Source organism: Plodia interpunctella, chromosome 3 (genome assembly GCF_027563975.2).
Source record: "Plodia interpunctella isolate USDA-ARS_2022_Savannah chromosome 3, ilPloInte3.2, whole genome shotgun sequence".
Lineage (NCBI taxonomy): Eukaryota > Metazoa > Arthropoda > Insecta > Lepidoptera > Pyralidae > Plodia > Plodia interpunctella.
This window is the reverse complement of record NC_071296.1, coordinates 10329347-10342800: the sequence shown is the minus strand read 5'-3', so window position 1 is coordinate 10342800 and position 13454 is coordinate 10329347. Positions and strand designations below refer to the sequence as shown.

Here is a 13454-nt window from a genome sequence, read left to right as displayed (position 1 = left end):
CGAGGTTTTTCATTTGCCTATAAATCTCCACTATACTACAAATGTTGAAATGCGAATATTTGTTACTCTTTCACGCGAAATCTAATGGACGGATTGTTATGAGATTTGCTACACGGGTAGAATATAACCTGGAATATTGGGTACTTTTATCCCGAAATTCCTACGGGAGCGAAGCCCTGGGGCGCAGCTAGTACATATTTGCGAAAATCGCATGAAACCCAATTGTATGGTGAATCCACGTGAGTCTATGTTAAAACCAATGTCAACGCATTGTGTCGAGGCAACGGAGGACGACGGTGCAACGAGGCATGGGATAAAAGATATACGTTCGTTAGTTTTATTTTTTATTCGAAAAATATATTTCTAGTTGATCCCGGAACAAAAGACTTCACAATATAACAACAACACAACCTATAAATTAATTCAATTGAGTAATCTCAGGGAGTAACAGCGTGTTCCTATTGCTGTTGCTCCATCTTGCTTCGTTATTTTACATAGATTTTGACACTGACATATATTGACGTAGCTCTGTACGTCAAAACTTAGGGTACCATAGGCCATGGGACTGTCTAAAACTATGCTTTATTAAATGTCTACGTTATTCTTCGTTGATCCGTCGACGGGTCAACGTGTCGGAGGACGTCGCAGCGCAACTGAGCAATGGGAACACGCTCAAAAGTGATTTAATAAAATAAATTTGCCAACCTACCTACTACTTTGAATTTGGTATTTATTATCGTCGACGCAAACAAACATACAGTGTGTAGTTTGTATGAGAGCTTTTATTTACCGCAAGGGATAACCAGCAATGTACGTCGTAAACGCCAAAGTCTGAGTAGACTTCAGTACACTGAGAAAAGTCACAAACTAGACCAATTGATGGCAACCTCGACGACCTCGGTGGCGCAGTGGTAAAGTGCTTGCCTCTGAACCTAGAGGTCCCGGGTTTGATCCCTGGTCGGATCATAATGGAAAATGATCTTTTTCTGATTGACCCGGGTCTTGAATGTGTATATATATATATCTTGGATGTCTATGTATATTTGTTATAAAATATAGTATCGACGAGTTAGTATCCCATAACACAAGTCTCGATGTTACTTTGGGGCTAGCTCAATCTGTGTGATTTGTCCTAATATATTTATTTAACCTATAATATTTGTGCTCCGACTGCGCAACAGCCAAGAGCAACCGATCGGTACCGTTTTAAGCTGACTATACACTGTGAATCCACTTCAACGTACATTGCTGTATGAGAGCTTTTATGTAGATAAAAGCAATGAAAAACCAGCAATGTATGACGAACCCACTAATGTTTAGCTATTATGTGTATATAGCTGGCCAGCAAGTCGCGAATAAAGACGGAAAGCGTGAAAAATAGGTGAACGGATTATCCATTCAATTGATACTACAAATTAAATTTATATGGAATTTAATATTTTATTCGTTCATTAATTAATTGTGAATCATTTTACTCGCAACTAATTAATAAAATTAAATGCATAATATGTAAATCTGAGTAGATACCTTATTTCTGTTTTGCTTTTTATCTTGCCTCATCTCAATTGGTTAAAGGTATACCTACTCACCATAGTTATAAAAAGGGTACTAATGCTAGCTAGGTTAATACTAACTTTATATGTTGTGTTGTTTTAGGTTTCCCCTGCTCTTGGACACCGGTCAATTGCCGCTGTAGAATTTTTAACCGATTATAATTCTTAGTAATAATTACAGTGTCTTTCTCAACCTTGACATTGGCAAAATCGTCGTTTGGCCAAACGATGGAGCCATAAAATTAAAAAGTGAAGTGAGTAGACACCTAGTAGATATAGAAATACTTATTATATTTGAATAAACTATTTCCAATATTTTTTTACACTTATTAACGACATAAATTGTTTTTCTAAATGCATACATTGTATTTGAATGGATTTGTTATACATATCACACATGCTTTTTAACTTATTTTTGAAAATAATAAAATATTATTTTTTGGAAATGATAAATTCTGGAATCAAGTGGGAATTGCGAAAAGCCGCGCCCATGTCTATCCGGGACAGTGTTAACCACTGAGCTGTCGAGACCATGCCAGTTCGGCTGAATATACAGGGGCGCGGGTTCAATTCCCGCTCGACTCCAGAATTTTCTCATCTCATTATTATTTACTTATAAATGTTATGTTTCGGTACCTAAGTATAGTTTGATATACAGACTGATAAACTAAAACTAGATATATCAGGACAAATCACACAGATTGAGCTAGCCCCAAAGTAAGTTCGAGACTTGTGTTATGGGATACTAACTCAACGATACTATATTTTTATAACAAATACATATATAGATAAACATCCAAGACCCTGGCCAATCAGAAAAACATCATTTTCCATCATGACCCGACCGGGGATCGAACCCGGGACCTCTCGGTTCAGTGGCAAGAACTTTACCAGTGCGCCGCCGAGGTCGTCGAGTGTATGTCAATTGGTGTAGTTTGTGACTTTTCTCAGTGTACTGAAGTCTACTCAGACTTTGGCGTTTACGACGTACATTGCTGGTTATCCCTTGCGGTAAATAAAAGCTCTCATACAAACTACACACTGTATGTTTGTTTGCGTCGACGATAATAAATACCAAATTCAAAGTAGTAGGTAGGTTGGCAAATTTATTTTATTAAATCACTTTTGAGCGTGTTCCCATTGCTCAGTTGCTCTGCGACGTCCTCTGACACGTTGACCCGTCGACGGATCAACGAAGAATAACGTAGACATTTAATAAAGCATAGATTTGGACAGTCCCATGGCCTATGTTGTAGGTCTACCCTAAGTTTTGACGTACCACCACTGTCGTCAGTTCGAGTTGTCGTCGAGTTCCCTCTCACTTGTCGAGTTATAAAATAATATTTGCCAAGGAATTCACAATAATGAGGCCGGAATACAAACACTTTAAATATATATTTTTTAATGTATGGTAAATTAAAAGTACGAAGCAACCGTGAAGTGAAGAAGATTGATCATTTCATATCTACATTTAATAGCTTTGGTGATGGAGGTAATAGAACAACTTCAACGTGTAATATTATTACAATTGCTTTAATTTTTCTACTCATTCAAAATTAGTAAAGTTTTCGCAATAATTTACTCAAATGTTGTGAGCAGGTAGGCAAACATTATCTCCCAGATAAAAAAGTACCTATTTACTAGTGTTAAATTGGTAATTTAACACTGTCATCTAATAGAATATCGGCGCTCAGAGTCCATCTTTATCCTTACATACGTAATATAACACAAGTCCTCTGCTGCGTCTGTCTATCTGTCTGTTCGCGATAAACTCTAAAACTACTGCCCGGATTTTCATGCAGTTTTCACCAATAGATAGAGTGATTCCCGAGGTAGGCTTAGATGTATCATTTATTATGTTTTTACCCGAGCGAAGCCGGGACGGGCCGCTAGTAAAAGTAAAAGCGCAAAACATGTCGCGCGTACTGAAAGAATTCAATGTTTTAAATAAAATATTTAGCTGTACTTATCTAATGATAGTTTTAAATTAAAAAAAAAAACAATTGCAGTTTCTATTATGAACTAAACCAGAATAACGAATAAAATTTATATTGATTAGTTATTATGGATAACAACCGAAGCATAGCCGTGAAGTTTTGTTGATGACAAGTGTATATTACGCTGATGCAGACCACATGAGATTCAGTCGATCACCTGTCCTGAAGGTGGCTAAAATGGGAAACGCGAGCGCTAACAATGAAGGTAAGATTCATTTATTATAAACTAGCGACTCGGCCCGGCTTCAAATGAAGTCTATAAATCTTTGGGTATAAATTGTCTTTTATTTTTTTTCCGGTGCGTAGTTAAAAAAAAAAAGATTGGAAACAGACAGCCGTGGCGGACGACATAGTTTTATACTACATAGTGATACAAACTTGATGTTATCAAATTGATACAAGTTGAAGCTGCTACAAAATATAAAGTTCATACTAGTACATTTATCCAGATAGACGCTGAGAAGATAATATGTTTTTTTGGATTATATTTTTTAAATTGACAGCCGCGACGTGAATAACGATTTTCAACCTAAAGGATGAGGAGTATCCAATATATTTTTTCTTAGCTTCAGCTTCAACTTATGCTACACAAAGAATCCTTCCGGCAAATTTAGATTTTCTTCGTTCAATGGTTCTATAGTTGTATTCGGCATGTACTGGATAATATTTGTTCACATTTTCGCTTCTAGGACATAAAAAAGGAAAGAATAACAAAATCGTTGAAGAACTGGAGAAGGTGAAGAAGAACACATGTGGCTCGTGTGGTTTTGGTTTATGGATAGCCGTCGGGGTAGTTGTTAGCATCACTGTCATCGTAAGTACGATTAATACTTAAGTAGTTGGCAAATAAACGAATATGATATAGTCTTCTAAACTACGTGTCAAGTTTTAGTTCGAAAAACACAAAAAAAAATTGGGTCAAGTGGTGAAAATTAAAGATGCATGCTTTTAGAAATGTAAAATATTTATACAATTTGATACCATAAGACATATGTTACCTTTTATTTAATTGACACCGAAAATGAAATCAGGAATTACCGAGAGTAAAACAGGACGCGTGGAAAATTATAGTAATTTTCAACATCGAACGAATTTTAAAATTTAAAATTGGAGAAGGCTTTTGTCAAGCAATGGGACGTAAATAAATAGATGAAAAAATCCATGGTATCTTTTTCCAGGTGACGGGGATTGGTGAAATTGGAACGACTGTGTATGCAGCCAAGTATACATTGCTGTACACTAGCGCCCTCACTGGACAACTGGTAGCATACATCGTCCTAGCGTTGTCTTCAGCCTTCGCTTTATCCATCGCCGTCTACGCACTGTTCGGTTTGTTCCAGAAGAAGAAGAGACCGCTGCACATTGTAAGTCTTTAAATCATTGAAACTCTAACTTGAAAAGTCACAAGGAATGATCCGATTTTTTTCCTAATACCTTTCCGAGCAAGTTCTACTTCATTGTTTGATATAAATTAAGAATTAAGAATTTCTAGTTTAGTTTATAAGGAAACACAAAGACACAAGAAACAAAAATAGTAATGGCAACGTCGGACTCCGGATCCCATGGTGGGATCTCATCCTGTCAACAGGATGACTTTATTCTATCATAAATAAGCGCAATTGATACAAGAAAAAATGAATGTCGAAACAACAGCGGACTTGTCTCGTGTAGGGATCTTTGACAGTCAAACGGCAATATAATTATTTTTGTAAAACATTAAAAATAAAATAATCATAACAGATCCAAATACAAAAAAGGTACGCAAAAGTGGCTTATCCGTTTATGTGATCAACGTATTAAAAGCTGCCGATAACAATACGTCGTAAAAAGCGATGATTGAGTTTAAATTGTTTTATCAAACTCCATTGACAGACCAAATCACTAGAAATATTTAATATCACGATTTATTTCACTAAATGATTAAAAATCTTTTACTCATTGTAGGATTAATGTACTTTTAAGAGAATTGACACGACAGTAATAAGTAGGTATATATTGACGATGCTTTCCCCCAAGGGAAGAATTATGAATTAGTAACGCAAAGGTTTTAGTATCTATATGTAAATTAACGTTCTACAAATTCAAATTCAAAATTCTTTATTCAATTTAGGATGATATACATCACTTATTTTTTTGCCGGCTTCCAAAGCGCAAGTGAAGAAGAAGCGGCGCAACAAACTTCACCGCAGCCTTTTCTCCAAGGACGTCAATTAACAAATATAGGTCTTATATATATATTAAAAATTAGGAGGACGAATTTACATCATTAATGATATAATCAATGTCAAAATTTGAATAAATAAATAAAATAAAAGTTGTATTTCCAATAAAATTATTGAAAATTGTCACACAATATATATATATATATATATATATATATATATATATATATATATATATATATATATATATATATATATATATATATATATATATATATATATATATATATAAATAAAAAGCAAAATGTACAAAACGTACGTAATAATGTCATAAATCAATTACATATGTTATGAGGATATTGCACGATGCTTGGGCCAGACATTATTGTCGTTCACATACTCATCACGTATCAACAACAACACTACAACAATACTAATCCAATTACCACAATATTCACTTATGGATAAACTTGTTTATTTCAAATCAAGCTCGAACATATATTTAAAAAGCGTCCGTGCGAGAGCTCGTGACAGATGGACGACCCATCATTGGTCTATGGCTCAGTTCGATTAACTCGCTTAATTTATTTTGTTTTCATCACTAAATTTTTCGTTTTCTGATTCAACATTTTCCTTTTCTTCATTTTTCTACTGTTCTGTGTCTCGTCATTACTAAGTCTTTCATCATTCAACACCACAAATTTCCTTTCGTTTATTATTTTATGAGTGTGTCTTATACAACAGGCCGGGTTGGTTCTCGTGACCATAGCCGTGGTTCAAGCAGTAACAAGCGGACTCTCAGCCAACCTGACTTCTAAAGAGAAGGAGGCCCTCGCAATGTCGCTGAACACGACCTTCCGACTGGCTGTACACAACGCTAAAGACTTGGAGTATTGGGCCACGATTAGCAGTGACGTGAGTATTGCTAATTACATTACATATTATAAACTAGTTGTTCACTGCGAACTTAGACCTAGCGAACACAATATTTTTTTTACAAAATTGTGAATATTTCAAATACGACTTAACTGATTTTGTTGTCCCACGAACTTAAAAAAATGTATTGATAGATACCTTTTAATTTTCATCAAAATCAGACTAACGGTTAGAAAGTTATCGCGTTACAAATATACGTACAAAAAAAAATATTTTTGCCCCAAGTTGATTTGTAGAATTTTGTAGCCCGCGCTTGCTTCGCTCGCACGGTCAATAACCGGCCAAGTGCATATTTCAGGCCACGCACAGTATAGGTTACAGGCACAGTGTATAATTAACGAACGGTTAGCTAAATCCAAAAACGATTCTCCCACAACTCAAAAATTATTTAAAGGCCTATCCAACACCATCCCACACTATAGGAAAGATAGTGATAGAAAAAAATCTTTTCAATTCACGTGTAGTTAAACCACAGTGTAGTCAACGAAATCACGTGTAGATAACCTAAAAATTTGCTTTTTTTTTCAAGACATAACACAAAAGACTTTTGACAATCTCGACATTACTACAATTCCAGCTGAAATGCTGCGGCGTGTCCGGTCCAAGTGATTACAGGACGACCATCCCCTCATCCTTTCCCCCGGACGTTCCCATCTTCTGCTGCCCCAACTTCAACATCAGTGAACCCGAAGTGGTCCAGAAAGCGGAGAGGGAGATCTGTAAGACTCTTGGATTGTACCACACAGTCGGATGCGACGTCAAAGTCAGGAACTTCGCCGAAATATTAGCTGCTATGAGCACGATTGTTACAATCGTCTTCGTCGTTCTCGAGGTAAGTTTGGATACGAAAGAAGTATTGTCAATGATGTCAATGGTTAATAATTTAATTAATCAAACTTTTGGGACTCTACTGGGAATCGAATCCGAGCTCTTCCTGGAGCTGTTGAGGCCACTCGGCCTAATTTTCATCATATTAGACTTAAAATTTAAAAAGCAGACATATGTATAACAAACAAGAAGTAATTTAAACGCTAAGGTAATTTTAGAAAATTTAGATAGTTTCTGGTTAAGACTTGGCGTACCTATCTAGTTACCTAGCTACCTCTTTATAAAATGTCTCAAAATCAAATCATTTATTCAGAAATTAGGCCTTCACAAGCACTTTTTCACGTCATATTCTAATTTAAATGATATTTACCAAAGCTACAAACTACTATCATTTCGGAACGACCACTGCTGAGAAGAAATGCCGAAAGAAACTCATTCAAACAGTGTTGTTGGTCCCTATTATGCCAGAAGGGCTTACCATTTTTTAAATATAAATTTATGTATATTTTTTTATCAGTAATATAACAATGTAATCCCATTTATCCAACACACTATTGACAACTATAAGAGTACTTATATTTTGCTAAAGTGCGATTATTTTTATTTCTATTAATTAAGTACATATTAGAAAAAAAAACACTCTTCTTGTACTACTTGATACTGGAAGTATTATATAATTTGTGTTTAGGACATGTACTTTATGCTTCAATGACCTAATATGAATATTTATTTTCAGGTTGTATTGGCATTACATATTTATATAACATATAAAGTAAGTGAAAAGAGAGAAAAGAAAAAGGAAGCGAAAAACACAACTGTTGAAGCTGGAACTTCATGCACAAAATAGATGAATAAACTAAAAATACCTATTTACAAAAATAGGCAATATGAATACATTCCTAATAAAAATCATGATATTAACTACTTATTTTTATGCCTTACCCTTTCATAGCTTCAGATTATTTTTCTAATAAGCTTTGAATAAAAAAATATATATTCGAATATTCGCAATAACTACAAAGTACATTGAAACATTTTCTTGCGCCATCTACCGGTGATACACAAAACTATTCAACATTTTTTTCGTATTGTAGTAACTGCTTTCTGTGTATAAAGTTGTTGCGTATAGATAACAGATGGCAGACTACAATAAATCTTAATTTGTCGTCCGTTTCTCACCTCTAAAGTCAGTCCAAATGTCACAATTTTATTTTAAGCAATATGAAAAAAAAATACATTAAAATGTAAATAATTGAGTTTTGTATAAATGTTGAAAATGTTACAAAATTTTAACACTTCAATAGAAGCATCGGTGGTTCAGTGGTAGAATGCTCGCCTGCCACGCGGGCGGCCCGGGTTCGATTCCCGGCCGATGCAATTGTTTTTTAATGTTTAGTTAGAGTTTATTCATATAAATAAGATCGAACTAAACATTTAAATTATATTTTTTTGGATTACTAACGGCCTGTCCCGGCTTCGCTCGGGTAAAACTATAAATTATTCACCTAAACCTTCCTCAGGAACCACACCTAAGTATAGTATAAGTGAAAAGTGTACTAATATCTGCCCGGTAGTTTTTGAGTTTGTCGTCTATCAATGTACCTACGAGTATTTCGAATATCTACTTGCTACATCTAATCGACCTTTACCTGACAGGTCTTAGGTAATGGAAGAATACTACAAAGAAAAAAATTGCGTCAATTACACCCCATGCAATGCAATGGCAAGTAAATAAATGGTTAATGACGTTGCCCGAGATTACGAATTAATATCAAAATTAAGCCACTTTTCTTTACACCGGTCATAAAAACGCTTAATTTAACTCCCAATCAGTAATTATATTTAAGCCTTAGTTATGTAATGATTAAACGTGCACTAATCCCACGATTACTTGTGAATCTCTTAGCTCTAAATGGTCAACATGAACAGACACATATTTGTTAATAATATGATGAAGAGTTTAGTAATTTTTATAGTTTATTTTGTTAACGTGAAGTCCGGTAAGTGACTGATATAAACTTGTAGTAGAAGTTGATAAGCAACTACACCTTTCTCATGATTATGATATAAAAGGTGCAAAACTTTAGTACCTATTACCTCAGTCAGTACTCATTGTCGTCAATAGTGACGATGAGATTGTCATTCGGATGTGTGGTTCCGTCCCAGAGTTGAATCCATATCGTGCAGTGGATGTCGTATGATTAAAGGAAACAGTCTTAACAGCTGATAGGCAACAAAACAACAAACAACAACAAAACAACAAAAGCGTTCCTAAAGAGGGTTGACATCAGGCAGGTGGCCGATTGTAAAATCATTGCCAATACTTTAAAATCTAATGGTAATTTTACTCTGAATGTAACGTAACATGCGAAGATGTGAGAGATTGTCATACGTTAAAAAATTCTTGACACCTTCTATATATAATATTTGATAAGTCCATAAAATTGACAAAAACATTAAAATGTACAGAATATAATTTTTACTATTCACCCAAATAAATTGTTCTTCAATTAAACAATGTGTGCTTAAAGCCATTACAGAATTTATCTATCTTATCAATTGCTATTTCTTTTTTTATTTCCTTGCCTGTTTGGATGAAATAAATAATTGATCCTCAGTGCCACCAAGGTACTGCCTCCACGCCTTGAACAAGAGCGACTGCAACATGAAACCCACTCCGGTGTTCTCCTACTACAAGAGCGGCTCCCGTTGTGAGATCGAGTACTGGCGCGGCTGTCCTACCTTCAACAAGTTCGCCAACCAGTACGATTGTGTAGACACGTGTATCTATCATTTTGGCGAGCATGCGGAGTTTAATGAAACTCCAGTGTTGGAGGATCCACCAAATGAGAGTAAGGATTTACTTTACTACTTAGACACTAACCGTGTACAGGGCCAAAATTTCTAGGATTATTAGTGAAGAAAAGTGTAAACATGAATTTTGCCTAGTGGCTGAATTTTGCCTAATTCTGTGTAACGCTTGCATTCCTGATATATTGGACTATGAAAGAATGGGTTACTGTTAATGCCTGTCCAACGGTTCGGAGATTTGCCTTTAAATCGTTTGCCTGCCACTCGGTCGTATACTGTAAGTCTCTCCATAAGCGACTTCTTCCTACAAATGTGACCAAAGAACTTGAATAAATGCACAAGTCTAATCTAAGTAAAGTAATATTATATGTAATCTTAAAATTAAATGTAACATAATTTGGCAGTCGATTTTGAAGAGGAGCTGTTAGATCTATCTGATGAGGACTTGGGAGAACTAGAACACGTTGTAGAACAGGTCGCAGAGGATATTCAAAGACTTAAAATTACTGAAGGTAAGAACATATTAAGAGGATGGATGGAAAAGGTCGTCCATATAGAAATAAATCACATTCTCATTGAAGCCCATCCGCGTAAAACAAACCTTTTACAAGCTTCAATTTTGTTTCATCTGTCCTGTCTATTATAAACGTGAGATTCAAACACATAAAGAATAAAGCTGTGTGCGTATCTAAGAAGTATAAGTATAAAGCTCTGATTAATTCTGTATGATGTGCTGTAGTTGAATTTAGACTAATATATTTTATTTTTACATTTGCCTTCAGAAGCTCCCCCTCCTCCTGTTACAACACCTGAAATCAATGTCACTGAGCCCAAGCTCCAAGATGAGACTGAAGAACATCACACGACTGAGAACGATCATGGTACAACAGCACCGCCGACGACGTCAACCGATGTGACACATGAAACAGTGCCACCTACAACTGAACCATCGGAACCAGAAGTAACAACTACCGACAAGCCCTCATCTGAATCAGGACTTCCAGATGAAGTTGAATTACCGTAATCTTTAGTTCACAGATGGTTATAATAGTTTATTCATTAACCTTATTTTATTAAGATATAGCTACAAAAATATTTAATCCATCGTCTTCTGCCTCGATTTAAAAAATGAAACGTAAATTGTTATTGTAATTTACCTTTAGCAGTACTTAGCTAGTTACCCGTTAATTTACTTTACTTTCCCTAATTTTAGATTATGCCTAAAAATATATAACATTTGTATAGAATCATTAAAATATTTTTTACTATCTAGTCGATTATTTGAAAAAAATATTTACTTTGCATTTGGCACGAGTGATTCTATCCCGGTTTCGTTTTTTGATTTTTTTGTACGGAACCCTAAAAATATGTAATATAATATAGTTCAAGTGCAGTCTTTATGATTTTGCTTACAAAGAAAATGGAACGCGAGATAGAATCAATATAAGTAACCGATTTCGATCGATTCCAATCGTAATTGACAACATAATGGAGTGTGTTAAGACATATTTATCGATTTCGCTACTGAATAGTTTAACGACACCTGATCTGATAAATGTGCAGGGGTATATCTTAAATTGAATTTATTTACGTTGTCTTCTAGATGACCAGGTTCATTTGGCTTCTCATTCTTCTTATCTTATGAGCTATAACGTGCTTTTGTCATTGAAATATTCACCATATTTTATGTCACCTCTCTATTGTCTTCTTTACATTCCTTTTTTTCACTTCCTCAATCAACTACTCCTATTAGTTAGTCTTTTTATCGCTAGTCCAATATTTTCTTTCACAAGAAGCAGAGTCTGTTTAAGCCGGGTACGCTGCTGAAAAGAACATTTGTTCGAAAACATAAATTGCAACGATAAAATTATGTTTTTGAACAATGTCCTGTTCAAAACATGGCGCAGCGGACCCGCCTTTTAGTCGGACTTTGAAACTGTGGCTATTAGGCCAAATGTGTTATTCACCCGCATTATTAATTTGCATTAGCTTTAGAATGTTACATCTGCGTAATGCCTGTAGGCCTCCAACAGGATACGCAGTTCCATGAAAGTCCAATATCTAACCATCCAAATCGTAGTTACACAATGTGATTTATAGTCTACAAATCACATTGTGTAACTGCAAGCAGAGTCTGACTCTGCTTCCTACAAACCCTGTGTGAGAGGGCCTTCAACCAGTTTCAGCTTGAAGAGGTGACCACGACATTTAAATGTACAGCCAGCGCTCTTAACCTTAACGTTCTTATCTAAAATTCAAAATTCCTTATTCAATTCAGGATGATATACATCACTTATTGATATAAAAAAATACTTCCTAAGTCTAATGCCGACTTCCAAACTGTATGTGTTCTGTCTTTTTGTGACAACAAGCTTTATCAGTGTAAACTTTCCTTAGAAGTTTAATTTACTTACTTTTGAGAACGAAATAAAATCGTTGGTTATTAACTCAGATTGTAATGATCGTTACCCTGTCCATTCATTAATCTTTATGGTAATGTAAATGTATTTTAATAACCAAAGGCTTCAATGGAGATATTTATCTGATCAATATAATTGATGATCTACCAATTAGTGTTACTATGAATCCCATTATAAAACGTTTATAGAGCCTAGAGCATTTTTGATGACATGAGATAATGAAATGTCTAAACTTATATTCTGTAGTGTAGGGTTGGTATTTTCTGTCACATCCATAGTACAGTCAACAGCACATGAGGTTACGCTTCATTAACCTCTATGGCGCAACAATAGCGGCGAGTTTGCAATGGATTTGGGTATGTTAATGTGCTATTGACTGTACATTTAAATATTTTTTGATTGGTACGGTTGTACGGTTTTCACCAATAGATAGTGTGGTACATGAGGAAAGTTTCTGAGTATAATTTATTATGGTTTTACCCGACCAAAGCGGGGACGGGCTGCTATATTTGTGACCTCAAAACTCTTGTCGTGTCACCTACATGTTAGTATAACGACTATTTACAGTGTAACATTTACATAATTAACAATTCGTTTGTCGAAATTGAGACAAGCATACATGTTCGTAAAATAGAACCGACCGTTCCAGTCATTATGATAATGTCGTGAACACGTGAATATTGCAGCCTATAGCTATAGATTAGGGAAAGAAGAAGATCTGAAATTAAATATTTTTCCGAGATCGAA

General features: G+C 35.1%; 2 protein-coding genes and 1 non-coding gene across 3 annotated transcripts; all 3 read left to right on the top strand.

Moving 5' to 3' along the window:
* Positions 1–3623: 3623 nt before the first annotated feature.
* Positions 3624–8397, top strand: LOC128683797 (uncharacterized). Its single transcript, XM_053769755.1, has 6 exons — positions 3624–3755; positions 4240–4364; positions 4729–4914; positions 6457–6627; positions 7226–7480; positions 8213–8397. The coding sequence occupies exons 1-6, from the start codon at positions 3656–3658 to the stop codon at positions 8321–8323; spliced, it is 948 nt and encodes a 315-aa protein (XP_053625730.1). The 5' UTR covers positions 3624–3655; the 3' UTR covers positions 8324–8397.
* A 146-nt stretch (positions 8398–8543) lies between these two features.
* On the top strand, positions 8544–11555 carry LOC128683798 (uncharacterized). The gene is made up of 4 exons (XM_053769756.1): positions 8544–9476; positions 10095–10328; positions 10692–10799; positions 11070–11555. The coding sequence occupies exons 1-4, from the start codon at positions 9389–9391 to the stop codon at positions 11309–11311; spliced, it is 672 nt and encodes a 223-aa protein (XP_053625731.1). The 5' UTR covers positions 8544–9388; the 3' UTR covers positions 11312–11555.
* TRNAG-GCC (transfer RNA glycine (anticodon GCC)) lies at positions 8783–8853 on the top strand. The gene has a single exon. It is a non-coding gene; the product is annotated as a tRNA-Gly (tRNA).
* Positions 11556–13454: the final 1899 nt, after the last annotated feature.

What these genes read in the sequence shown, in the direction of transcription:
- LOC128683797 (XM_053769755.1), top strand. Translation starts at nt 3,656, where the DNA reads ATGACAAGTGTATATTACGCTGATGCAGACCACATGAGATTCAGTCGA. An exon ending in AGAAGAGACCGCTGCACATT is followed by an intron (nt 4,915 to 6,456) that starts GTAAGTCTTTAA and finishes CTTATACAACAG; the next exon opens with GCCGGGTTGGTTCTCGTGAC. An exon ending in TCGTCTTCGTCGTTCTCGAG is followed by an intron (nt 7,481 to 8,212) that starts GTAAGTTTGGAT and finishes ATTTATTTTCAG; the next exon opens with GTTGTATTGGCATTACATAT.
- LOC128683798 (XM_053769756.1), top strand. Translation starts at nt 9,389, where the DNA reads ATGGTCAACATGAACAGACACATATTTGTTAATAATATGATGAAGAGT. An exon ending in TTTTGTTAACGTGAAGTCCG is followed by an intron (nt 9,477 to 10,094) that starts GTAAGTGACTGA and finishes ATTGATCCTCAG; the next exon opens with TGCCACCAAGGTACTGCCTC. An exon ending in GGAGGATCCACCAAATGAGA is followed by an intron (nt 10,329 to 10,691) that starts GTAAGGATTTAC and finishes ATAATTTGGCAG; the next exon opens with TCGATTTTGAAGAGGAGCTG.